At 41.9% G+C, this 27880-nt stretch overlaps 1 protein-coding gene across 1 annotated transcript; it reads right to left on the bottom strand.

Annotated features, from left to right (window-relative positions):
- On the bottom strand, positions 1–27713 carry GTF2B (general transcription factor IIB). The gene is made up of 7 exons (XM_077333089.1): positions 27490–27713; positions 19950–20056; positions 8982–9115; positions 4705–4851; positions 4439–4568; positions 2745–3026; positions 1–468 (listed from the first exon to the last, which is right to left on the bottom strand). The coding sequence occupies exons 1-7, from the start codon at positions 27504–27506 to the stop codon at positions 335–337; spliced, it is 951 nt and encodes a 316-aa protein (XP_077189204.1). The 5' UTR covers positions 27507–27713; the 3' UTR covers positions 1–334.
- Positions 27714–27880: the final 167 nt, after the last annotated feature.

Genomic DNA, 27880 nt, shown 5'->3' with positions numbered 1-27880 from the left:
TGTTTTTGGAAAACAGTTTATTCAGGAATCCGAATTTGGAATATTTTCCAAAATACATTTCACTAGATCTCTACGAAAGAAATCTAAATACATACAATAGGAAATTAAGCTTGTTGCAATGGTTGTTAAATAATTACTTTCACTAATATATACAGAAAAAGATACCACAAAATGATCTTGTTTACACCTGGAATGTTTGCTCCTTCCTTTGTTAGGCATTCTTCACATCCTTTAACCAGTTCTGCAACTTGAGGGCTCAGTAATAATTCCTTATACACCTCTTTTGTAAATCAAAATCAAACTCTTGCAGGATCTAGAAGTAGCCTTCGGAGTTTCACAGCTGTGGCAGTTTATCCACTGGGGTGTCAAATTTGAAATCTGCCGGGAACAAATCTGGAGCTCTGGGGTAGATCAGTCTATATGACTGCCTTATGGTAACATCAGCTACACCAGCAATGTCGCCAATTTCTGAAACAAAGAAAGAAGTGATCAGGCTGCATCTGCTGGAAGGCCTACCCTTAAAGTGAGAAGTACACCTACAAATTTTAAAGAGCTAGATATAGTCAAAAAAGCTCACAGAAAAAGTTGGAAGAAAGGGAGAAAAAATCTACTCTATCCTTTTCCCCAGCATCCTACCATTATAGCAAAAAAGCTTCCAAGGGCCCCCTTGGGGGACCCCCTTATAAACAACATGCTTCAAAGAGGAGGGGGAAAGTAAGCAAAATTGCTTCCTGTTTCCACTTCCACTGATCCCAAATACTGCAATCTGCTTTGCATGCAAGGGCCACCTTGCTTCAAAAGAGGGATCTGAGAATGAACAGGATAAGGAAAATAGCCCTTCAACCTGCTCCTTCATGAGATGGATCCAACACAAGAAGTTTCCGAAATATAGCTTTGACCTTTCAGCATATAAACTTACCCCTGCTCTCCCAGTGTTCAACTTCTGTCTGTTAAAGATGCCTTGAGCAACAACTCGGGAATCAACATTAGTGAGCCTGAAGATTCTGTTGTGGTGGCCAATGAAACAGCATGGTACCTGTATGTAGTCCATTTCTATGCCAATTCAAAGTGCAGAAATGAACGGTTGAGGCCCTACACAAATTGTGCCCTAGATTCCCAAAACACGGCCTTCTCCCATGTACCTGATCTCAGCTTGAAGGTCAAAGGAAGCTCTGTTCCTGACTGCATCACACTCAGAGGCAAGGCTAATAGCAGAGGAAGCCGGGTTTAGGAAAATGCCATTTTGGCCAGCGCACTGACTTCAATTCTTACCGATTTAGTCTAAAAAGTACACAAGGGGTGTTTGAAGCTTTTGTATTTAAAGATTCTGCATGAGACATTAACTCTTCCAGAATTCTTTGCAGTCCTACACAGGGGACTGCAATTGATTGTATAAGCAGAACTACTTAGAAAGGGGTGAGAAGGGAAAAGCCAGTGCCTTCCTACTTAGTAACCTACAGCTAAAAGAGTGCTCTCCTACTAGTGATCTCTGTGAAAGTTCCTCCTTCTCTCCTTTAAAGACCTTGTCAGGATCTGCCACAATTGGAGTTATTTCCCAGCATGAAACACACACACACCCGCCAGAAAAGGAAGCCAGTGTTGCCAACCTTTCAAGCTTGTAGTTATAGGCAAGGAACTCTTTCCTCCCATATCAGAAAACAAAGGCCCTCCTAGAATCAGAGTTGGAACGGACCTCATGGGTCATCTAGTCCAACCCCCTGCACTATGCAGGACACTCACATCCCAATCGCTCATCTACTGTAACATGCCACCCCTTTGCCTTCACAAAATCAGCCTCTCTGTCAGATGGCTATCTAGCCTCTGTTTTAAAATTTCCAAAGATGGAGAACCCACCACCTCCCGAGGAAGCCTGTTCCACTGGGAAACAGCTCTAACTTTCAGGAACTTCTTCTGGATGTTTAGATGGAATTTCTTTTGAATTAATTTCATCCCATTTGTTCTGGTCTGTCCCTCTGGGGCAAGAGAGAACAATTCTGCTCCATCCTCCATATGGCACCTTTTTAAATACTTGAAGATGGTTATCAGATCCCCTCTCAGTCGTCTCCTCTCTAGGCTAGACCAAGCTCCCCCAGCCTTTCTTCATAAGTCTTGGTCTCCAAACCTCTCACCATCTTTGTTGCCCTCCTCTGGACATGTTCTTAACTTGTTTGAAGGAGCTACTTTCAAACTGAGGACTACTCAATAACTTGGTTACATAGAGAAAATTAGCCTGGAGTCCTACTAAGGACTAACTGATGACACTATACTAGGGCAGATTCTGATTTGTACTAGCCAGGCAATACCCAAATATGGGTAATTCAGAGTAACCAATAACACATGCCATTTGGCATCTTACTTACCAAGGCACTCTTGCCAATGCATTAAATGCCCATACACTTAAGAGGACTGTACATAACAGATCATGTGATACACCACATGCCTAATTCAGAACGAGCCGCAAGGGAGTGGCGGGATATAAATCTAATAATAATAATAAAGGTCCAGTACACTCACTATACATGCTTATTGTGTGACGAATGTGGCACAGTTGGACCAGTCAAGAAATCAGCCCAAAAGGGAAAAGAAAGAAAGACACAGTGGCTGTGCTGAAAAGGAGATGCATCTAAGACCAACGTAAAAGCAGGGTAACATCATGTTTTTCTGCATAAATGCCTCTCCTTATTTCAGGGGAATTACTACTCCTGCAGATATAAAGATGAGATCTAGCAGAAAAAAAAGATTACCTTTCTGGGTCCTCTTCTCCGCAGAAGCTTGTGAAGCCATATAAATTGCTGCAGCTGCTACTGAAATGGGACTCCTCCCAGGGACCAAGTCTAACTCCACAGCTTTACGTGCAATGTGTGTTGCTGCCATCTGAACTTGCTTAGGAAGACCAAGGTTTGAACAAAACCTGGACATGAAATCTCCAGTTGTGATCAAATCCACACTTGTTTCCAGAGCCTTCAAAATGAGCTTGAAGCATCGACCTATTTCTTTTTTAGAAATTCTGGAGACGGCACATATTTCTAAAAACAATCAAGATGTTCGCATGTTAATGGGAATACTTTTAGTCTTCACTGCAAATTAAAGCTTAATTCTCAAACTATGATCAAATTAATTTCTTACTGTGCTATCAGCATTTTAAATTTTCACAGCAAGGTCCCATAATTCAGTCTACAAACCAAATGAGCTCAGATCCACTTTTAGAAACATCCCACTGAAGGACACCTCAGAGGAATAATCATCAGAACAGTTCTATGGAACCCAAGTCTGTCTAGCACCATATATGAAAGCAGAAATTAGGCAGGTCCCCAGAACAGAGGGCAGTCAAATGCTCCTTCTGAAAGCATGACTACTGGCAATTCTTCCTTATGGATCTCAACTCCCTTGAACATAACAACAGCCACCAGAACAATGTGCACATGAAGTGATCTTGTTGTTTTGCTTCAACCAACCAACAGGCATGTATTTGTGACTCATTGAGAAGAAACGTTCTCCATAATGTTCTCCAGCATTAATCTGCTTACAAGTTCAACACAATCAATGTCCTTTTGGTCCACAGATAAATTTTCAACAGGGCAGCGACAACCTTTTTTATTTATATGCATGTTTTGTACTCCACTCTTCTTCCCAACAAAGGCACAAAGGAGCTGGCAATACCCTCCTCTCCTCCATTTTATGCTCACAACCCTGTGAGGTAGGTTAGGCTGAGAGTGTGTTACTAGCCCAAAGTCACCCAGTGAACTTCTATGGCATGACTTGGGATTTGAAGCTGGGTCTTCCAGCTCCTAGACTAACACATATAACCACTACACCACACTGTCTCCCCTTTAAGGTTGGGACCAACCATGACACAATAAACGGTTATTAGGACTTATTAAACTGAAGCCAAACAAGATCATCATGGATGGAAATGCTTGGATCAGCCAAGAGTAATTTAAAAGTCATGTGTCAGCTTTTAATTTCCTTGACAGGCAGTCCATTGTGGCTTCTGAGCACATGGCACATGTCCCAAACTGCCCCTTCCATGTGCATAGCTACTCTACAAACAGGAAAAGATACATGGAGGGGTCCATGAAGCAAGGAATCCATTCTGCTTTGAAAGCAGCACAATCCAAGTTGTGTTGCTCTGGGTTTGGCCTTGTAGTGAATTTCTGCTGATACAAAACAGCTACCTCACTCCATTTTGTATTACACAGCAGCTTTTAAGCATGCCCAATAATTGCTTTGCCTCCTGAGACATTTACATTTAAGTCAATCCACTCCATACATTTGCCCAAAGATAATCCATACCAGAAAAAGGGCAAAATCCCATACAAGATGCCAGGAACTGGAAGCTTCAATTTATTCCTCCTGAATGCTACACCCACAAGATAGTGGTCTGCACTAGCCAGAGGTCAGCCAGCAGGAGCTGAAGCATGAGCCACTAGAGACTTACCTTTAAAGGTCCGCGGAACACCTTCTTGTCTGCAGGCAATATAGAGACAAGCGGAGGCAATGGCATCGTTACTTCTTCCCTTCAAGCTCTTCTGCTCATACACTTGCTTGAATAAATTATTTGTTCGATCCTTCAAAGCAAGCAGGCAAAATTTAATTAACTCCGGGCCATTTAATTAGCAATAATATCAAAAATTCATGCGCTCATTATATTATGCTAACTAAGTAAATGCCAGAACCATTTAAGAGAAGGAGACACGAACTTACGACTATATTTCGGGGGAGGTTTATTCTGTCGGCCATGCTAGCGATTTCTTTAAATGCATTCATCATTGCACGGTCAGAGCTGCTCATTGTCCTGCGGTTCTGATACTTGGAATTCCCAAATTCGTCAAAACTGGCTGCACCTGTGCCCTGCAGAAGAAAGGTTTATGATTGCCCTTCTGATATGTTTTGAGAAGATTCAGAGCAGGGGAGGAATGCTTGTGATAGGCGGCCCTTCCATACTGTTTCCTAGCAGTTAAGAAAATGGATTGGTCAGATAGCCTTTACACCACAGCAGGGAGCTATCATTGTCTTACCTGTTTCCACATGGACAAAGATGAACAGGCTGTTCATAATGAAACTATCACGCTCTTGATGGGTTGGTCTTTGTTAAATTCAACATCTGTAAAGCTTTTCATACATTATGGAGCATTCTGAAACCTTTGTTTCATTCACCCTGGAGCTCTTCTGATCCATGATTGTTCCCCCTTTTACTAAAAGGCCTATACAAAAATCTCCACCCCGACCTTCCCGAGGCTACACATTACCAGAGCGGTACACCTGCTTGAATGAGAAACTCCCACATCAGTGTGGCTGTCCACAGGTAAGCAAAGCACTGGAGGATGTGAGGGCTACCTGCTTCGCTTATGTTAGCTTTATGCAGAAAGCAGCAAGGCAAAGCCTCTGCCTTCTATAAAAGCCAAGCTGAAAGAAAGACTGCTTGCTTACAAGAAGGAAGTTGATGGACCCCATCCAACCTCCCCCTCCTCTGAGCTTTCCATTAACTCCAGTGAAGCTATGGCAATTTGTATGTTTCTGCGCTAGGCTTTTACATGAGACAGGTATACCTGCACGGCTTTACAACAATGCCATTAAATGAAACAAACTAAAGACAAGGCAGTTTTGATTGTGTTTATGGTATTGGTTGAGAACATCTGCTCCTTAAAAGGGAAACACACTTGTGACTATGACTTCCTTTAATGCCAGTGGGCAATTAGTAAAACCCACTGCTCTTGGGTCAAAAGGGAGGACTTAATATCTTTGGATATCCATAGGTCTAGAATACCTCCTACACATATACACGATGAAGTTTGATCAGGTTTTTAGAACCTGTGGAATTTTTAACAGTTAAGAGAGAACCAACAAAGAGAAAATGCAGGAAAACATGAGATTGTTAAACATTTCACAGAGCATATAAAGAAGTGCACCAAGAAAGCCAAGTAGTGAGCAAACAGGATGGATGGTTGGCTGCCTTTCCAGCACCTGTACACAAGGGCAATTTCCATAAAGCCATTTTAACTCAACTAGCAAAAAAAAGCATTGACAAATAGGATGTATAAAAGCAGGGAATCAAGGTGGGTGGGAAGACCTGCAGTTCTGCTTATCTACTAGCCACGTTCTTAGGAACCTAGCTGGAACACCATTTAAACTCATGGCACTGTGATGTATATTGGATATTCAGCTCACTAAGGTCGATCTTTTTCTTCAAAGATTTCCTTATGGAAAGAAATAATTTACTATCTGTGTCCCCCAAATAATTGATTTCTAGACAGGAATGCTTAGAACCTGTTTGATATATACCTACTCTGGGTTTTCTTCTGGTGTAGTGAACTTTGTGTTTCTGGTAAGAGAATGTGCTTAGACAACAGGTTATCCAGTGGGATATGATGAAAATTGCCTACAGTACGCTAGAAACTGTTCATGAGGGGAACCACACATACTAAGTAGGTAAAGATGAGCAATTTCAGAATCTCTGAACGCTTCAAGAATCTAGCATATTAGATAGCTGTCCTGTACTCCCTTGACTTGCATACCACCAGGCATTTCAATTTAAATACATGTTTTTGATGAATGCGCAAACTGGTTTGTGACCAGCTCTTCACTTTGCAATACCAAAAATTAAAAGTCCTGACATCTGACGGAACTCAACTGTTAAGTTTGCCTTCCTGCGCTGAACAGCAACAAACTTCATGAACCAAGGAGGCCTTGCCGTGGTTTTTATCAGATAACTAGCTTTAGAAAAAATCCCTTTGAAAAAAATTCTTTTTATATTTATACTAGTAGTAAAGCCTGTTGCATACTGTAATAGAACAGGCGCAAGTTCATGGTTTGGTGTGGGTTTTGTGCCTCACTTAGAAGATGGCAATCCTAAGAGGAGGTCTCTCTATGCACAACAGTCCTGATCCCAATCAGGTTCAAGCACACCTAGGAAGTGTGGAGTACCAGAACATGAATGTATATCTATCTGGCAACCTTACCTCCTCTCTGCAATGTTTTCTTGACCTGAAATAGGCCAGGAGCATTATGTGGCTGGTTGGGTGGCTGTGGAGGCATTATACCCTTTTGAGGCCCCACTTTCACAGAATATTTCAAACCCAGGAGTAGCCAACCTCCAGCTGAGGCCTGGAGATCTCCTGGAATGACAGCTCATCTCTAAACCATAAAGCTCTTCAGGCAGAAATGGCTGCTTTGGAGGAAGGACAGGGCTGTTATGCAAAAGGAACATCTCAGCTTCCCGCACAGGTTGTTGTGGAGATGAAACACTGCTCAGGGTTGTTGTGCAAATGAAATAGGAGGCAAAATAACCCCCACAGCAGTATCCAGTTCAGAGAGCTATGTTCAAAGAGTGGTGGTGAAGAGACACGCATGGCTTGGTTGTGTCTTTCCTCCGGCAGTGAGGCTGGCCACAGCAGTATTTTGAGTAGGGGTTTTCTGTGGCCTCCCTGTCACCCAACCTTTAGACTGCAGGAGAAAATGTGCCTCCTCAAAATGAATGCACATGCATGCCTACAGATTCTCTTGCATTGCTCTTGGAAAAGTGTCCCTTGCCTCAGACAGGGGCCGTTAGAGGCTTCCTTCACAGCAGGGCTGAAGGGAAGGGGGGGCGGTGCGGAATCCTGAGCAAGAACAGCAGTTGGTCCTGAGTGGGGGAGGTTCCACCAACAGGAGTCTTCAGAGCTTCAGCATTTTCTCAGGGTGTTTAAAGGTTGGCAATGAGCCTCTTGTGGCGCAGAGTGGTAAGGCAGCCGTCTGAAAGCTTTGCCCATGAGGCTGGGAGTTCAATCCCAGCAGCCGGCTCAAGGTTGACTCAGCCTTCCATCCTTCCGAGGTCGGTAAAATGAGTACCCAGCTTGCTGGGGGGTAAATGGTAATGACTGGGGAAGGCACTGGCAAACCACCCCGTATTGAGTCTGCCATGAAAACGCTAGAGAGCGTTACCCCAGACATGACTCTGTGCTTGCACAGGGGATACCTTTACCTTTTACCTTTAAAGGTTGGCTGCCACCTATATATAGGTATTTCTAGCTTCATAAAGTAATCAACTGACAACACACCACTGATTATTGAACCAAACTCTTCTATGCTGGTGTATAAGACAAAAGCTCCCACATCATTTTTAGAATTAGAGATCAGATTTCGGGGGGGGGTATCATTTCTGATATTATTTAATCTGACAATGTCTTACTAACAATCAAACTCATCTGGTCAACCTTTTTCTACTTTTTTCTATAAAGTATGATATGCTGTTTAAGACACTAAGGAAAGATTCCACTGTGACACACATACAACATGGTTTCAACTGCAACTGTGCTGTATTCACACCTAAACATAATGTTCTTCCAGTTATGGAAACTAGGGTTGGTTCCAGAAGGAAAACTAGTCACCAGTGCTGAAATTAGCCTTAGTGACCAAATGTGCCCGTGTCTAACAGTAGTTCCCCTTTCCTTTCACCCAATGTGTTCAGTTCAGCTGCATTAAATTGCATTAGTATTTGAGAAGCAAAGGGGGATTCATAAAGCATTGTGAGAATAAACAATATGGTCTTTGGGAATGTTAATCTCAAGTAGTTGTACCAGAAAGCAAGTCAGAAAAGCATTTGGTTTGACTGATTTAAGTAACTCAAAGTGGCTTTTGTGTGCCCTATTAAGCAACTGGTAAAGAAAGACAAAACTCCACCCAAATTCCCTTACTTTTTATATCATTTTTTCAAGGGAAAAACCTCCAATTCCATGCTTCACAATTTACTCAGTACCAGGGAGCGGGGGTGCTGCTTTAGAGGGCCACAATCAGTGAATGTTGTCTCCTAGTCTGAATTAATATAAAATACAGAGAATATGAAGAAGTGATCATGAAACAGCTATTATGCACAGTTTGATTATGGAATAAAGTTGCCTTTCTATGGTTATTTAATTATTTAATTTTCATTTTGCAGGACCTTCCTTCTGCTGGATACATGTTTTCACAGTACTAAAACATTACATTTTATCATTAAATATTACCTTGCCAATCATTGTAGTCAAATCTCCATCACTTAAGAGAGGATTCTGAGTATCTCCAACTCGAGATGGGTCTTTGGTTGCTTTATCATTGCTGAACGTTCGCCATTCTGACCCTACATCTATGACTCTGTCACCTGAATACATAAAAAGCTTATATCATTTCTGGCTTCTGAAATCTCAGGAGGAGACACTTAACAGCACAAGGATACATTTATGATTTCCTAAAGAATTCCAGAGGGGAAATCAATGGGACGACAGTCCTGATGACATCCATACACAACTGAGTCAAGCAAACAAGGACATTGCAGTTATGTTGATACATTCTGCAGTATCTCATACTCAGGACCCAGCAGCTGCCAAAACAGAGTCAGCACTGGACTCAAACAATATTTCTCAAACTTTGAATTCAGCTTCTAAGAGAGACTTACCATTCCCAAGCCAGAGCCAGCCATCTTTTAGCTAGGTGAAGTGAGTGTGGAAATTATTACATGCAATAGCAAGCCCTAATCTTCTACTTTACTATCCTTGGAGTTGACCCAAAAGATAGGATAGGAGTGGTTTGCCTCCAAGAGCTGCTTGCTGAGTTTCCAACTGGGAGCCCAAAGAAAGAGTTCACACCCACTGCTCATCTTCCAAGAGCAATAGATCCTTTACAACAGTGGTCCCCAACCCCCGGTCCGGGGACCGGGACCGGTCCGCGGATCAGTCGGCAGCAGGAAGTCAGGGGCACCGGCATGAAAGCAAGTGGAGCAGGGGCTCAGGAGGCAGCAACATCCCTCGGCAAAAGACCACCTCCCCCCCCCGGGTCTCAGTAAAATTGTCAAGCCTGGTGATAAAAAGGTGATAAAAAGGTTGGGGACCACTGCTTTACAAGATCTTAATATTTTTAACAATTCTAGAAGGTCTGCATCACAGTTTCCAAGTCCCTAGGACAAGAAACTTCTACAGGATGTCTTCTATAAGATAAAAAGCTGTAGCAGGACAATACTAACATAATGCTAGTAATATAAAATCTTACTAATGGGTCTCTAAATGACTAAACATCATTATTTCATAAATGCAATGCAAAAGCTGGTCTGAGACTTTCACCATGTTTAATGGGACAGCAAGCACAGAGACTTTGTGTTTATGAAGTTGTGTCACATACAACGGGTTGTTCAAGCGCATGTGACGCTCTGGCTGAGTCAAGCTCATCTGCAATTGCTTCTTTCTATATCTTATTTATTTGATATTTGATTATTTGTATCCTCCCCTCCTGGCAGACTGGCTCAGGGCGATGAAGAACAAGCACTAACTCATATAAGCCAAACTATAAAACAGTTTTAAAACACATTTAAAACACATTCTGTAACTAGCAGCAGCAGAAATCCACATATTTCCAGCATATGAGGGGTGTTTTTATGGGGGGGGGGCACTGATGTTAGTGGTCTGTTACCAATGGAATACAGTTAGACACCCAGAGACAGCTTTAGAACTTTATCATTTGCCTGTTTCAGTTGTACATACCACAGAAGTTGGCATGTAATTTTCACAGAAACCTGACAGATAGCCAGTTGAAAATGCTGAACACATTGTTAATGTACTACGTTACTATTCCTATTCTAAAACTGTTAGCCTAAAATGTAAATTTCAATAATCAAGCTAGATTAATAGTTTAAAGAATTTTATTAGCAAAGGGACTCTTGATTTTTTGGAGAAAGGCAAATTATAAACAAACAAAACTTTAAAAGTTCAGCTTTTTAAATAAGCATATGAAGTTCTCACTGGAAGTTAAGAACCTGAAAACCTTTCAAATGCACCTTTTGAATAAGAAAAGATATTTGAGTTTATAACTTTGTCACTGCTACGCTGTAACTGTTCATAAACTTAGAGTCAAGCAGGTAGCCATGTTGGTCTGAAGCAGTAGAACCAATTTAGAGTCCAGTGGCACCTTTAAGACCAACAAAGTTTTATTCATAAACTCATATACCTTGCATAAAACTTTGTTGGTCTTAAAGGTGCCATTGGACTCTAAATTGGCTCTGTTCATTTAGCCATTTTTATTTTTTAAATGATGATTTATTTATATTTAATTTATTTATGTTTAATTTATATAAAGTTAAGATTCACAGGAAAAAAACTGCAACAATGAACTCCCTGAAAAGTATTTCAAGTTGAGAAACCATGTATGCAGAATACAGAGAAAGTACACAACAAATTTTTAGTACAAAAAAAAATCTGCTTAGCATAAACTGTGAAGGTTGATTTGCTTCTAATGAAGTGCACTCAGATATACAGCTGCTGGCTTGTTATCAAGGCTGTAGCAAAAGAAAATCATCAGCCCTTATAAAAGAATCCAGATATAGCTGTGATTTCATAAGCCACAAGTATGGCAAAAGATATTGGCCTTATGATGTAGCAGCTATTTTTTAAATTATGACTCAGAAAAGATTTCCCCCTAAGAGATCAGGCAAGAAACAATTGATGCAAGGACTGTTCATGCTGGGCATTACAGTGAACCTTAAAATGGAAAACATACCGCTTTACAAGCTTTGGTCAAGAGAATTATGATACCAGGTTTGATAACTCAAAAAACAAGAATATCCAGGAATTTCTTAACAGTCCCCTGGACTTTGTTTGGGTATTCATATGAATACATCCTACACGTTGTTCCTTACATAAATATAACAGATCACAGTTAAGCTATCAGCATGCAGAAAATGGTATTAAAACTCAAAATTGTATACAATGTAATACAGAAATTTTCAACAGCTATGCTTTCAGGTTTCAGGTTCAAGATGGGAACTGGTTACAAATATCCAAGAACATAAATTAGACATATTTTAATGTCAAAAGTGTAATTTTTTTTAACCCTAGAAGGGGATTACATCAATTAAGGAGGGATCAAATTAGGAGATGGAACGCGACTACAGAAACCCCATTTTGTTTCATCTGTTACTATGGTTGAACAATTGTTGTTGGGTTTTTTAAAGCTTTACAAAGAAGGAAGATTATCTCCCTAAGAGGCCACATTGTAAATGCCAAAGAAAGTAGGGATCATCCTTCTCATCCTATCATTCTCTTGCAAATTTAAAACTGGAGACAGCATGCTCTTCCTCTGGCTTTTGTGTAAATATTTGATTAAGTATTGTTCCTTCTAAGGCCAAGCACTAACTTTACTGCAAGACAAACCCCCATTTCTGTTTACTGCATCTAAAAAAAGCAAAACGTACTTGAAATTCTTGCTGGCCTATAAATAGAACACTGAGCCCAGCAATGTCGTCATATTTTTCCACACAATTGGGAATGACCTATATGACTCACAAGGATCTGCCCTCTTGCAAATTATGCACCATCCTTGCTCTAAAGAAAAGCGTGGTCTATCACTGACAACTTTGGCAAAAGTTGTAGCCGTGAAATGACAAGAGAAGACGCTGACTAAAATAAGGGTCAGTGTAATACACCAAATACACTTAATCAGCATGGATTACTTTGCCCCACTGTTTATCGACATGAGAAAATAACATTCTAGAAGCAAGTGGACATAGATGTATTCATATTAAGCAAGGGCATTGACTACACCAGGGGTAGTCAAACTGCGGCCCTCCAGATGTCCATGAACTACAATTCCCATGAACCCCTGCCAGAGAATCCTGGCAGGGGTTCATGAGAATTGTAGTCCATGGATCATCACTAGTTGATTCCAGAGAACATGTTCAGTTGACTAGTGGTAAAATTATACCTATCAATTACACACAATCCTAGTTCTCCCAACATGTTTGAGACTTAGAAAATAACAGCAGTTACTTTCTCGTGATCTCAAAAATACTGTGGTGGAAGGAATCTATTATCTTGTCATTCTATTTTCTGATTTTCAGCAGTAAAGTCACCTAAGGAAATACAGTATTTTTTCTTCTTGATGAGAGACCACGCTAAACCTTTAAGAATCATGATTCCTCCTCTGCATTGCAATCCTCATTTTTATCCACAAGGGTCCTGTAATTCCTAACACCAGCTTTTCAGGGGTGACAGGGTGCTGCTGGAAGAAAGGTAAATTGGAGACTGATCAAATCCTGTCATCACTTTCAGAAGAAAGCTGCTACATGGTTACAGAAAAAGGCACAGGGAGAAAAACTAACTAAACCAGAGATAGGCCATTTGTTTAGCATCTTCAGATTCTCCGTATGAGCAGGTAGTTGAAAAACATTTCATATATATTAATAATAATGTTGAATACTTAACCTGATCAGCATACTTTCATGAACAAAGAGGGAACTAAAATGGAGACTAGAACAATGAGTGGAGCTCAGCACACGGAACAACGTTTTCTGCTTCCCTGCTCCCACTGCAACCCACTGTGCTCCATGAAATGCTGTTTAGGGGAACGGGGCAATAGCAATCAGCAAGAATCACCTCTTTTATATACTGGTAAAGTAGAGCACTACAGACAGAACCAAGAGATAGAGCAACCCTGGAAATGGCAATATTTAATATTTAAAGCAAAGAAGGAAAAAATTAAAATGTGGACAACTTCTCAGTGACAGAAAACGTGTGAATATGTGGAATCACTGAGATGAACCATTTGTTATCAAATTCTCAAAGCTCCTCTAGAATATTTTTGTTATTCATTGCCCTTAAAAAACAAGTAGGTGGCGTCCAATTTATGGCCCACCACATTATAAGAACAATTTGTGATAATAGTTATAAGGAAGATTTGGAGAGGTCAAAAAGAAGGGAGATATGAAATTAAAAAATAAGAAATAAAGTACAAACCAATAAAAGAGCAAGGGTGCAATAAAACTCGGAAGAGCAAACTGCCTGTACAGGCTCCAATGAAGCTAAAGAGAAGCCAGATCATTCTTGCTGTACTCTTAGTGAAGGGAATCAAAGTGTGATTAAAAGGGCCAGAAAGCAAGTAATAATAATAGTCAAAGCAAGCAAAATGGAATATCACAAACAAAAATAGATATTCATCCCGCTGAAAGGAAAGAGTCAGGGTCCTGTAATAAAATCCTATGGAGGAGGGGAGAATCAGGCTAACTCCTGGTCAGCACTGCACACAGCCTTTCCAAGGATGGAGAATAAAGCAGTTTGGGAGGGCAGCCGAGGCTTTCTATTTCTGAGCATGCTGAGCTTGAGGTGTTGCTGATCATTCAGGTTGAAATGTCAGTGGCAGTTTTAAATCAAGACTTTGATTTACTTTTTGATAGAAAGCCTTCCAGGAGAGAGTGCTGTTTTCAAAGAGGGAATTTGCCCTTTCATTCACCTTCTTACAGTGCCCAAGTACTGAAATCAATTAGAGCCAGGCACAGGCAAAGTGCCCTTAGTTGTGTCTTCAATACACACCATCTTAAAGGCTTAATTAACAGAACACAATTCTGTTATTTAGCACTAAACAGAAATGTTATCTAGGAGATGAAACCTCAGACCACCAATTACTTTTCTGGTAATTGCACATACAGTGAAATACAGCACTCCAGAAATACAGCACATACTCAAGCAAGCAGGTCAGAGTCCTACACTGTGGATTTCTGTGCTGGCATTTTACTCCTACCCGTACAAAAGCACAACTTAATTCTAGGATTCCTAGATAGAAGCACAAAGCTTCACAACATTTCTTTGAAGAGTTAATTAGGGAACTTGCTGCCATCTAGTGTCTGATCATTTTGCCTTCTAAAGAGTAGGACACTAAATATACAAAGGGAATAAAATTAAAACCAAACCAGAGCATAATTTTGTTTTCTCACAGTAAACGTTTCTTTCAAGAGACAGAAAGATGAGTGTTTTAAATAGCCACTTCAATTCTGCCACATAATACAGGCATTTGTCTACTGATGCTCCTTTTCAGCACAACACACTCTTAAAGCAGCTCACTGGAGTTTAAAAAGGCCAAGTGAAGCAGCATTATCTACAACTGTTCCTTGAGGAAGGGGAATCTCAGCTGACCAAGATCCAGGCATAGTAGAAGGGCCTGAGGCTTTTTCTTGCCCGCCCCTAAAGTGAACATTTCGGATGCAAAGCAAGCTTGGAGCAGATATCAAATTGACATTTTTTAAAACATTTATGACTGCAGCCATTCAAAATATGAGTGGCTATTACAGGAGCATCCCCTATCGAATTATTTGGCTTGGAGAAAAAATTCAAAAAAAAATTCATGCGTTACAGAAATCACATACCTACACAAACATTCAGTAAAGCATTTTGATCTGATGAACTACTAACATTTTTCTTGGTTATCACACTGGCCTCAATACACAAAAAGAGATGTTTCAAGCAGGCTACTTCAACAGGGGTTTTGTGAAACTCCGGGGTTTCTTGATGTCCCCAGAAGGGTTTACCAAATGGGTGGGAGTTACTTTATTTTATATTGTTGTTAAATATTTATCAGGTGATATGACCATATATGATCATGTCAATCCACCCCCGCCTCCCAAAATGGTCAATGATGGGCCTGGAGGGGGTAGGAGGGCAAGGGGCCTCAGGCGACGTGTACACAGCTATGCTTCCCAACCATATTCTGCATGATCACACCACAGCGGGGTTTCTCAAAGCCCGAAGAATGTTCCAGGTTTGTTTGGTTTTTTTAATGGTAAAAAAGTTGAGGAAGGCTGGATTGAGCAACATGACACAACTGGTAAACAGACATTCTAGTTGTTATCCTATGTGAAAAAATTTTAGGCTAGAATACAAAACTAGGAAATGTTGAGTACTGATGGCATTCTGTCATGGCCACCTCATCATGTAAGAAAAAAGATGCACTTTGTAAGGCTGTCATTAAGAATGGGCTGAAAAGTGATTTGCTGTATACAAATTAGAGACTCAAATGGTAAGTTTAATTCATTAGCCAATGCCTCTATTTGTGATTTAAGAACATTAATGCCCTGCCTTTCAGCACTCAGTGAGGTCAACAGTATAAAATAACAAATAAAACCCAAAATAAATCAAAATTAACAATAAAAAATAAACATCAAAAATAAATTTGCTAGTGATAGTAATACATGCACAATAAATAATTAAGCTCTCAAAGCATAAAACCAAGATTTTGCTGTGATGCCCAAACAAACTGCACAATATTAAGTGATGTGAGGTTCCAAGATGATGCACTGATGTTCTCAGCAGCTACACAGTGGTTCAAAGTTGCTGACACCTTTCAAAACACAGGTTTACAGTCCTGACCTGAGACCTCTCATACACATCTTTTAAGTCATTTTTGTCTATCAAATGCCTAAAAAGAATCTTACAGTTTATAAAAAGAACGTATTTCTCTTGTTCCTTATATTATTGTTCAGAATAAGCAACCAGGGAAGAGATGCTATTTCCCAGCCAGTACTTATTTTTATTTATTAGGGATTTAAATGCCACCCCTCTTGGAATACCATCGTGGGGCAATTTAAACAATTAAAACACAACAAAAGCAATACATTTGTCACAAGCAGGCTAAAATTATAAAATTTACAACTGCAATTGGTCACTATTGCACCAGCTTTACTTAAGCACCTATCTTGCATTGCAATATTCCTTGGAGCAAAGAAACTTTCCCTTCCCTCATAATTTGGAAATCACATTTACGATTCAACATCTGCATTAAAGTCTCTGTAAGATGAAGACTTTAAATAATGGGACTTAAAGAGGCACGTAGCCTTAACTTGTAGTCTTAAACTCTTCTGTTAAGTGGCAATGCCAGGGAGACCTATGTGCAGAGAACGTCTACTTCTGCAGAACTATTGCTTCTCCCCCATGCTACACACCTTATCTTATCAGGCATGGGTAAATATCAGCCAAAGTATTTCATCACTCATTAATTTTGGGCCAGGATTAGTAGTATTATTTGGCACCCTCATTTCTCATTTTGATAATGAACAGAACAGATGCTGAAAATGGACATGACATTTAAATATGAAAAGCACTGAGCTAGTCCTAAAGAAGCAGCCAACATTTTTTATAAACAGATTTTTATTAAGAAAAAGAGCCTGACCAAAGATTGCTTCTCAGTTAACACGTACTTCTAAAAAAAGTTATGAAGTCATTTTCACAAATTTACAACATGTTGGTTTAAATGTGTTTCTGTGAACACATTTTTTGGCAATTATTGATATTTTAAATGTATCTTTACCATTTGGTCTGAAAATAAATTTGTTGTTGTAGTATTTACAATGTGCACAGTCATACAAAAGCCTTTATATACATCCCTAGTAATCCGCACAACAGCCACATAGGGTAGACCAGCAGTGTCTTATTGCAGGTATTGGAGACAGACTTGCCAAATCCGCCTACCCCACTTTCAGCAGCTATAGCACTATAGCAAATTAGATCCAAGAACTTTCATTCATGGGTGAGAATGCTAATAAATTCACATCAATCTAAGCTGCCACACTTACCCAAGCTTTCCTACAGCAGTCCAGTGTTTATGCTGATGTCACAACTGCACCATATATTGCACAGGAAGGGGAGATCAGCCAATGGAAACCTTCCTTCATTACCGTCGCATAGGACAAGTTAACGTTAAGTTTAGTCTTGGCTGTGCAGCACTGCCCAATTTCACTTCCAACAGTATTAAAAGGCCATAAAGTAACAAGGGATCTGTTAAACACTGGCCTGAAGCAGACCACAGGCTCATTTAAGGAGTATAGCAGCGGTTCTCAACCCTGGGGTCGCGACCCCATTTGGGGTCATTTGGCCCCTTCACCGGGGTTGCCAGGTTGCCTGCCACAGCGGCCCACAGCAGCATGTGGAGGTGGCGGAGCCATGGCAATGGCTGCCTCGATTGTTGTGCGCATGCACACACACACGCTGCACGGGCATGTGCGCACACTGCCGCCGCATCAGCCGCCGAAGTTGAGGTCGCGGAGAAGAAAAGGTTGAGAACCGCTGGAGTATAGGAACTTGAGGTTCCTTTCAGACATCCTGAAACAGTGACATCTGATTAGAAAATGAGAACAGCACACTTATCAGTCAAATTATAAGACCTTTCTCTGTCCACATTAAAACCATCACAAGCAACTTTCTAAAGATCAACTAAAATGCTTTGTCTGCTGTAATATTTATAGCTAACAACCAAGATGCTTCTTCAAGGTGTTAAGAGGGACCATTATATACACAATTCAGGCAGCTGCTACATGGGTCCTTGCTGGGATCCAGTGCAGGGCTCATATTCGACCTGTCCTCTCGCAGCTGCACTGGCTCCAAATTGAAGACTGAATCAGACCTTTAAAGCCCTAAACAGTCTGGGGCCAACATACCTATGGGACCACCTCTCCCTGTATAACCTCAAAGAGCTTGAAGATCTGCAGACGAAAACCTGCTCAGGATTTCCAGCCCCAAGATTAAATTGGCCGTGGCCCTAGCTTGCTGGAACACTCTACCGAATTAAATCAGAGCCCTGCTGGACTCTAATCAGTCCTGCAAGGCTTATAAAATAGACCTGTTCTGCCAGGCCTATGGTTGTGGCTGGAATGATATCTGGAAGTACTGGCTTCCCTGACAAAAATCCACCGAATTTACTCCAGCAAAAGGGTCTTATGACCCTCCCCTTCTTGTAGGATGGTGAAAAACAGGCAACAATCGGTAACAGTTCAAATAATTTTAATTAACTAATTTAATTAATTTTTATATTGGATTTTATTCTATTTATGTATTCTCACTTTGTTGTAACCTGCCCTGAGTTGCCAGATTAGGTAGTTAATACAATAAAATAAATAATAAGTCACTGTGCAAGTCAGAAATTAATTAATTCAGCTGAACCAAATACTTTCTTCTGTCTTCATCTAACCCAGAAGAGGACTTTCATCCTAGAATGGACCTATTTGGCCACATGGATTTGAGCCAAAGTAACTTCTAGCCTATGGTGTTGTAATGCACTTTACACGGGTCTATCCTTGAAGTCAACCTGGAAAACTCCAGCTTGTACAGAACATCACAGCTCAATTATTATATGGAGCAAGGCATAGTATATATTTTAACCTGTTCTGCAGTAGGGATGTCACAAACCAAACCACAAAGCAAAATTCAACACATATTTAACCTGTTCATGCCTCGCAAACCAAAGTTCATGACAGGTCTACTATCACAAACTTCCATAAGCCTTTAAAGCTGTTACTGTGGTTCCTGGATAGAGAAGGAAGCAGGGGCTTAAGAAGACTCCAAGTCCCTTTGAATCCCTAATTTCTGTTTCCCACTGGAAGAACAGGGGAGCACCTCCCTGTAGCTCAGCTGTTTTTTGGACTTTCTAGCACAATTACTTTAAAGTGACTGCACAAGAAAGCATAAGAACTCAATGCTGGGAGTGCCTTTTCCATTGAAAAGGGAGGCCTTGTGAGGTCACAAATTCGTTGTTAGTAAACGAACCTCCCAGTTCAGTTTGTGGTTCAGCCACAGACCACAAACTGACACACAACACATTTTTCAGGTTCATGTCCATCCCTATTCTGCAGTCACTGTTAGCTGAATTCAAAGTGAGACACTGGCTATCACAAAGCATGTAGAGAACTACCTCTCCCAATATGCCCTGTGTTCATCTGTGCTAGGTTTTCTGAAGCTGCCATCCTCCAAAGGGGTATGATCAGCAGTTGCCTATACTCAAGTATTCTCTGCTGTGGTTTACAATTTGTAGAACTGCCTGCCTGAAGTGGTCAAAAGGCTCCAACATGCCTATCATTCCGCAGAACATGTAAATGAACTGTTCAGGAGGTTATTTTTATAAAGAGACTAGGACTGTATTCTTTTTTCCCCTTTGTTTTCTGTTTGGTGCAGCCAGAATTTAGCATACTTCCCTTCATGCTTTCAGTATACTGAAGTAAATATGATCACATAGTTATCTGTATAAATACATAAATACATACCCCAAAGGCTAAAGTCTGTCGAACAGCACTCAGTTATATACTGCAGGACCAATACCAGTGATGAATAAAACTCTTAAAGATGGTTATTTTGAATTTATAAAAACTCAAAAGAGATCTATCTTCATTTTGAAAGCATTATGAAGTTACTCACCTACTACTAGGCCACACTCTGGGCAGATCATATCTCCAGCTCTGTAATCTTCAACCAAAACAGAATCCGGATGGTTTGGACATGTCACTCTCGGAAGCACATCCAAGCTTTAAAAATAAATGTATATATTTTAATTGTTTATGTCAAATTATACAGCAGTGCCATGGGGTACATTTATGGAATGGATAATTGTCTGGATAAATCCACAGCTATTTTCCTACAGAAAATGTCCATTATTCCAGAAACACACAAACACCAGTGCTCCCTTTTGTATATATTGCATTAAGCACAGTTGATTGATCCTTTCCCCAAATGTCAGTTTAGCTCATTTTTTTTTACTGAAAAGGAGTTTAAAACAATTTTGTTCTTTAATATCAGATCCTTTATGATATAAGAACATTTTCCAAGTCTATGTTTTTCAGAAAACTAACATTCTAAAAATAAACATTCCTAAAAAGTAAAGCACATATTCAATTAAGGAACTGTGTAAAATGATCTGATAAAGTACTTTTCACAGCAAAATCTGTAAGCGTAAAGTCCATTGCTATAGAAATACTACTATCATATTATATGACAGCCCAGAAGATCCTATTATGAAGGCAAATGATAAAACCTCTTATTTAAGGAGACTATGTCCTTATCTAGAGCCTCTTGTGGCGCAGAGTGGTAAGGCAGCCGCCTGAAAGCTTTGCTCATGAGGTTGGGAGTTCGATCCCAGCAGCCGGCTCAAGGTTGACTCAGCCTTCCATCCTTCCGAGGTCGGTAAAATGAGTACCCAGCTTGCTGCTGGGGGGTAAACGGTCATGACTGGGGAAGGCACTGGCAAACCACCCCGTATTGAGTCTGCCATGAAAACGCTGGAGGGCGTCACCCCAAGGGTCAGACATGACTCGGTGCTTGCACAGGGGATACCTTTACCTTTACCTTTATGTCCTTATCTACCTGCTAAGATTTACTTATTGCTAATGTTCATGTAACAAGTTTGTTTGTCAAGTTTACTGTAAATCCAATTCAAGAAATGACATTACTAGGTATATCAGATGAACTGCATCTTTGTAAAATGTGACTACTGAGAAATTTATTGTTTGGCTCAAAGACAAAAATTAACATAGAAATAGAAGCCCATAGGAACTGCACGCCTACCAGCATTTTACCTCTAATACATACAAACTAACATCCTACAGCCTAAATATTAATGCAGGTACATGCACTCATAATGGCAACAAACCCAAATACATATACTAGACCAGGGGTAGTCAACCTGCAGTCCTCCAGATGTTCATGGACTACAATTCCCATGAGCCCCTGCCAGCAAATGGACATCTGTCATCTGCGTCTGTCATCTGCCCCCTCCCTTTCCCTACTTAGTGGGTGTGGAATTGGGTTAGCTATATTGAATTTTTCCGCCATTCTTGTCTTAACTTTTGTATTAATTGTATTATGTTTTGTGCTTTTACTGTTTTAGGGGATTGGTTTTTATGTGACCTGCCTTGAGCCTCCGGGGGGAGGCGGGATATAAATTAAATAATAATAATAATAATAATAATAATAATAATAATAATAATAATAATAATAATAATCTGGAGGACCACAGGTTGACTACCCCTGTACTAGACAACAATGAAGAGCACTATAACATACCTAAATAAAGCATTTTCTGTGGGATATCATTTTTGATTCAACAATAGCCTCACACCTCATCTTGATATGGCTCAGTTTCAAAAGTCTTTTATTTGTATGCAAAGCAAGAAATAAGTCTGCTACTTGTCTTTAAACTAATTATGAAGATGCAAGTGGGCATGAAAGATACATGGCGGTAGCGATCAGCTAGGCACTACAATGCAGTGAAGTCACTGGGATTTAAATTAGATTAGTTTTAATTCAAAACCTATTCTAGCAAATATATGTGTACCCTGGCTCATTGTAATGTATGTTTGTTCTGCATATTGTTTTGTAATTGCCTATGGCTAAGCAATACAAATACAGGATGGTAACTAAATGGATGCTGAATAGAGGACACTGCTAACTGTTGTAATTTAATTTTGTTCTGCAAAGTCTAAGCAGTAGATAGCTTCCTGCTCAGGGATTTGTGTGTGTGCGTGTATCTCAAAAATGAACAAGCATTTCAGACAGTGCCTAACACTTTTGAGAGGAATTATTCCTAGCACTTGTTGCCACGTGGAGCTAAAGATAATGGCATGTTTGTGTGATTTTATCCAAAGGACCATCTCTCCCCAGGCACTAATTGCACACCTCCTGGCAGCTCCTGCCATGGCACCAGCTGGAAATGTTCATACTTCTTCAGCCCACAGCTGAGCCCTTTCAGTTGTAACTCTGGCTTTGCAAAGTGGCCTGCCCAAGGAATTCAGAAGAGTATCATCCTTCCTGGCCTGTTAGCAAGAAATGAACAGCAGTTCTACTTCAGCGACACTTTGTGTTGATCAACTCTGCACCCTCTTTTTGGGATACTCACTGTAACGAGTTATACTGAAGGGATCTTTGATTATCCTTGTTGTTCGTTTTGGTAGTTTTCACTGATAAGTGCAATTTTTAAGATGTTTACCTGCATGTCTGTTGTCAACTGTCTTTGATGGAAAGGCAGGATTTAACTAAATTAAATAATGACTACCAACTGCTGAAGTAGGAAATCACTCCAAAATCTAAAGAATGTACTATTTTTCTCATGATCAGAATGTCTCAAACACACAGCCATCATAGAATGCACTTGCCTTTTTGGTTGTCAAGAAACGTAAGATCTATAGGGCAGGGGTTGTCAACCCCCGGTCAGCAGCCCGGTACCGGTCTGTGAAGGGCACGGTACTGGGCCGCCGGCAGCCACGCCTGCCTTCCCCCCCCCCGCAGTGAGAGGGAGGGGAAGAGGCAGCTGCGGCTGCTGGCACACCGGCGACAGAAACACGCACACGCAGAGCTGCTGCGCATGTGCGTTTGCAACCCCTGCTGGGATAAACACGTGTGCACGTTAGCACCCCCTGCTGGCGAAAACGTGCATGTGCGGCAACTGCGCATGCACGTTTTTGCTCAGCTGCCACGCGAACTCGGCACCCAAGTTCTAAACCAAGGTTTCCTGAACCCCTGGGACTTCCTGATGGCCCTGGAAGGGTTTCCCAAATGGATAGAAGTTAATTAATTTTTTATATTTTTTTCTAATTCATTAAACATTTATCAGATATGACCAAACATGGTTGTATCGACCTGCCCCCCCCCCAAAAAATGGCCAATGATGGGCTTGCATGGGATGGGGTGAGGAGAGCCCCTGGGTGGGCATGTACACAACTATGCATCCCTACCATATTCTGCATGATCATGCCACTTCTGGGTTTCTCAGCTAGAAAAATCTTTCCAGGGTTTCTCAATAGTTAAAAAGTTTAGAAAGGCTGGACTAGAGGGTCAGACAATTTGACACTGGATTAGTCACCCCCTCTCTCAGCCTAACCTATCTCACTGGGTAGTTATTACAACTGGGAGAGAGGCAAGGTATAAATAAATTAAATCAGCTGCCGTATATTACATAATGCACAAGAAAGTACAGTGAAAGCATATCAGCTAGATTCAAATGAGTAGCCGAGTTGGTCTGAAGTAGCACAATAAAGGTGGCTGGATGTAGTCACTGAAGCAGTAGGTGCAAACTTAAATGGACTCCAGGGAATGGTAGAGGACAGGAAGGCCTGGAGGATCATTGTCCATGGGGTCGCGATGGGTCGGACACAACTTCGCACATAACAACAACAAAGCACAATAAAATCAGAGTCCAGTAGCACCTTTAATACCAACAAAGATTTACTCAAGGCATGAGCTTTCGACTGCAAGCACTCTTCCTCAAAGAACTTCCTACATGACAGTGGGAATATATAGCAAAAATGTAACAGAATTAATTTTTGAATAAATCTTTGTTGTCTTAAAGGTACTACTAGACTCTGATTTTATTGAACATATATCAACTAAACTGTCCTACCAATAAAAGGAAATGTGCAGTGTCCTGAGCTTTTTGATTTTTGGGGGGTTATTAATTAATAATATCCTACAATGTGTCTAATCAATATACACAATACCTGACTTGGATAGCCCAGGAATGCTGGATCTCATCTGATCTTGGAGGCAAATGAGGACTGGCGCTGACTAGTATTTAAATGGGAGACCTCCCTATGGTTATAACACAACGGCAGGCAATGGCAAATCACCTTCAAATGTCAATTATATTTACAACCTGCTTTAAAGGTAGTACAAGTTATGACCATGACATCAAATAAAATGCTGACCTTAAATGAAAAAGGAATAATTTTTAAACCACTGCTTGACAGCATCCTGGAGCCAACTCTGAAGAATGAACCCAGTGTGATCAAAACAAAGTTCGACTACAGAACTGAGCAACTAGCTTTTCCTGATAATGTGGCAAGAGTAGATTGGTAAGGGAACACAATACACAAAATGATCTGTTTCATGTTACTAATCTAGGCAAGCTGTACAAACTGCCAGCTATGTGGTAATTTTGAAGAAAGTTTGAAGAAACAGAACATTGCTCAACAGTTTTATGGGTGTGGAGTTTTGCTTTCACCAAACAAAAAGATGATGAAAAGATCCTTCTATTTAGATGCCTGTATTCCTTAGAGTGGTAATATCTGTACACCGCCCGTGGCGCCGCGGGCGCCACGGACTAAATAAAATAGTAAGGGGTTCTGGGGCGGGATGTGTCCGGGATGAGGAAGGGTCCGGATTGGACCCTTCCTCATGACAGACAATCAGAGGGACCAATCGGCAGGCGCGAAGCGCCTGCCGATTGGTCCCTCTGATTCCCAGCCTCAGTAACTGCGAGCCGCGCGCAGCGCGGCTCGCAGTTGCTCCCGGCCTGACGCGTCAGGCCGGCCCCTGAGGGAGCCCCCGGCAAGACTCCAGCCGCCGAGACTCCAGCCGCCGAGAGGGAATCACGGCCGGGCCGCGCCCACGCGGGCCGATCCGCGGGCGCGGCTCACGGGTGCGGCCCGATCTGCGGGCGCGGCCCCGCGGGCACGGCCGGGCGCGGCCCCGCGGGCGCGGCCCGATTTGCGGCCGTGGCCTCCTGGAAGCAGCGGAAAGAACCCACCCCCCCCCAGCCGCAGAAGATCAAATAAACGCACAGGACCCGCCGCAGCCCAGCGCACCACGCCTGGGACTCCCCACCAAAAACCAGGAGACGCCGAGGAGCCGCCACCCGCCTCCTCTTTCAGGTAGCCTGTCCCTTGCTCTGTCCCTCGCCTGCCCCTCGCTCTGGTCCCTGCCTGCTAGCGCCCATTGTCTTCTGGATACAATGGGCTTTTTTACTAGTTCTAAAATGATTTCCCTGAAGATTTTGAGTATGTACCACATAGTTATCTTGCAAAAACTATTAACTCATTCATCCTTCAGCAAATTAACTGCCGTAGTTTGAATTATATTTAGACAGTTTAACTTCTGCTGTATTCAGAGATCACGTGAAGCCATAATTAAGCCACACTATGACATCATAAAGCATGAGCCCAACTTGTTTGTCATGCTCCCTTCTCCTCTCTATTTGAAAGAAAACTCCAACCAGAATGCAAATCCCCAGAGTATCTCTGGTTTCCCCTGCCAGGATTAAATAATGGTCTGGAACCCCAACTTGTGGCAGCAACAAAGTTCCAGCTCACACATGTCCCTGTGTGATGTCATAGGTACTTGGCAGTTTGTTTTCATGTTTTACGCAAGGAAGGAAAATGGAGAATAAAAAGGACACATTCATGAGCATTGTAGCAAATCAGAACTTAACTAAAGTTCCACTTGAAAGATGAACACAGCCTTTGTCTTCATGTCATAATGAAAACAAGCTGTTTATATGTGTATTCCTTTTCTATTCTGTCAGCCTTAACAACAGCTTTATTTTACAGAGGTCAATATGAACTTAATGCCTTCCATGTAATACCATCCAGTGTCCCTTTCTCCATTTTAACTGAACAGAGCCACATTTCTCCAAAATACGAAACTGCCAGATTTCTTTATTATTTGATTTATATCACATGCTTACAGCTTTTATTAACATCCGCTGATCAGGAATTACAAAGAAATGTGACATGACAGGGTGCCCTGAACTACAGCCTACAGTTGTGGGCTAAAATGGCTTTCCTACCCTTATCTCAATGACAAAGTTGGCCAAATGAAAGTATCACACAAATCAATTGATCCTTTCTTTAATATGGCATTTACAGAAACACCACAATTTCAGAGTCAGATCTCTGTAGCTCTCCTGAAATATTCTTCAGTAAAACAAATTTCTCCCCATACACATAAGGGTCACAGCTATGGCAGGACAACCAGTGCAGCAACCCACAGCACTAGTCTAAGTGCAGGAAGAATCAAAAGGACTGAATCAACTCTGGGTCACCAGCTGTTCAAATAGTCTGCTGACTTCTATACATTAAGATGCTGTTTAAACCAGAACAGCGGGCTAGGCTGGTTATTTTTTTCTAGTCAACTGACAACCAAAGGCACTTTCTACTCGGTCCTATACATCCTCCCAGGGCGACCCTGCTACACTGCTTTTTTATTTACTCATTTAAAAGATGAGCATCCTACCTTTCCCCCAAAGGCTTGCTAGACATCTAATAATAATTAAATAAAAATATATGTAGTCAAGGTATTTATAAAATTAGCAAACATAAAATGTCAGGAGAGAGTGAGTGTGGGTAAAACCCCAAATCCTGGGTAAACACAAATGATCCTATCTTGCATTTAACAGTGTAGCACCTACATGATAAATGGCTGGAGCTTGGTGATAAGGCTCACAGTGATGACATTCAGAACGTGAACTATCTACCAGTTAAGCAGCTTTATGCCACAGTGTTCAATTCCAGCAAAAAGAAAGGGTCTACAGCTTAGCTTTGGAAAACCTGTATTTATAATATATATACATGGGAAATAACTAGAGCACAAGGCGACTGAAGGAGAACGGGAACACACTGTTCTAGAATTCGCCATTATTTTGACTTAATAGGGAATGTGGCTCGATTCAACACACATGGGACTGTTTGCATCACGATCTTGTAGGGCTGCCAGCTCCCAAGTGGGACCTGAGGATCTCCTGGAATCACAGGTCCGCTCCCCGGAGAAAACGGATGCTCTGGAGGGTGACGCTGTGGCAGTGTATCCCTCTGGTGTCCCTGTCCTCGCCAGCCTCCCTCCCCAAACCCATGGGGGTTTTCCCAGCCAACTCTACTCCCTCCCCCCCCCCGTCCCCTCCATTGGCCGCGAAGGGGGACTGCCAACCCTGCCAAGGGCCCGAGATGACGGCAGGCGGCGACTGGGAACCAAGCGACGGAGGAGCGGCCGAGGTAAAGACGGGAGCAGGAGGCCGCCGGGGGGGAGGGGGGGCGAAAGCGGCAGGCGGCCGAGGAGGTTGCTGGGAGGAATGAAGGGGCGCCTGAAGCCTGGCGGGACCGAAGGAGAAGCTTCCCCGGCGGCCTCTCCCGAAACCTCCAGGTCCGGTCTGGGGGCTCCCCTCACATATAAGCGTCTCCTATAAACGCCTACTGACCGGCTCGTCGACGCCATCTTGCTTCCTCTTCGCAGCAGCGTCCGCTCGGGGTTAGGCCCCCACGCACGCCCACGCCCTTTTATGCCTTATGCCTAATGGGCGGGGCTTAGTCAGGCTCCGCTACAGGGAGAGAGAGAGGCCAAAACGACACTTCCTCTTTCCGTCCGCGGCCGTCACTGTTTCCCGTTCTCGTTGGCGGCTCTGCTCGTGTAAAGGAAGGTACACTTGAGCTCACTGGGCGCGGGAGTCCCGCTTCAGCCGCCTTGTGGTCGGGTGTCGTCAGGAGCTCGTCAGCCGATCGTCCCTTATCACGTTTTGACTTTCCCCTCAGGGGCGGCCCAAACGGTGGCTCTCCCGAGGTCCATGGACTACGACTCCCATGAGCCCCTGC

The sequence above is a fragment of the Paroedura picta genome, chromosome 4 (assembly GCF_049243985.1).
Source record: "Paroedura picta isolate Pp20150507F chromosome 4, Ppicta_v3.0, whole genome shotgun sequence".
NCBI classification, from domain to species: Eukaryota; Metazoa; Chordata; class Lepidosauria; order Squamata; family Gekkonidae; genus Paroedura; species Paroedura picta.
Note: the sequence above shows the minus strand (reverse complement) of the source record. Positions and strands in the feature narration are given on the sequence as shown.

Coding starts and splice junctions, on each gene's coding strand:
- GTF2B (XM_077333089.1), bottom strand. Junction 3,027..4,438: donor TGTTCCGCGGACCTTTAAAG/GTAAGTCTCTAG, acceptor GATTGTTTTTAG/AAATATGTGCCGTCTCCAGA. Junction 469..2,744: donor GGAGAAGAGGACCCAGAAAG/GTAATCTTTTTT, acceptor TCTTTGTTTCAG/AAATTGGCGACATTGCTGGT.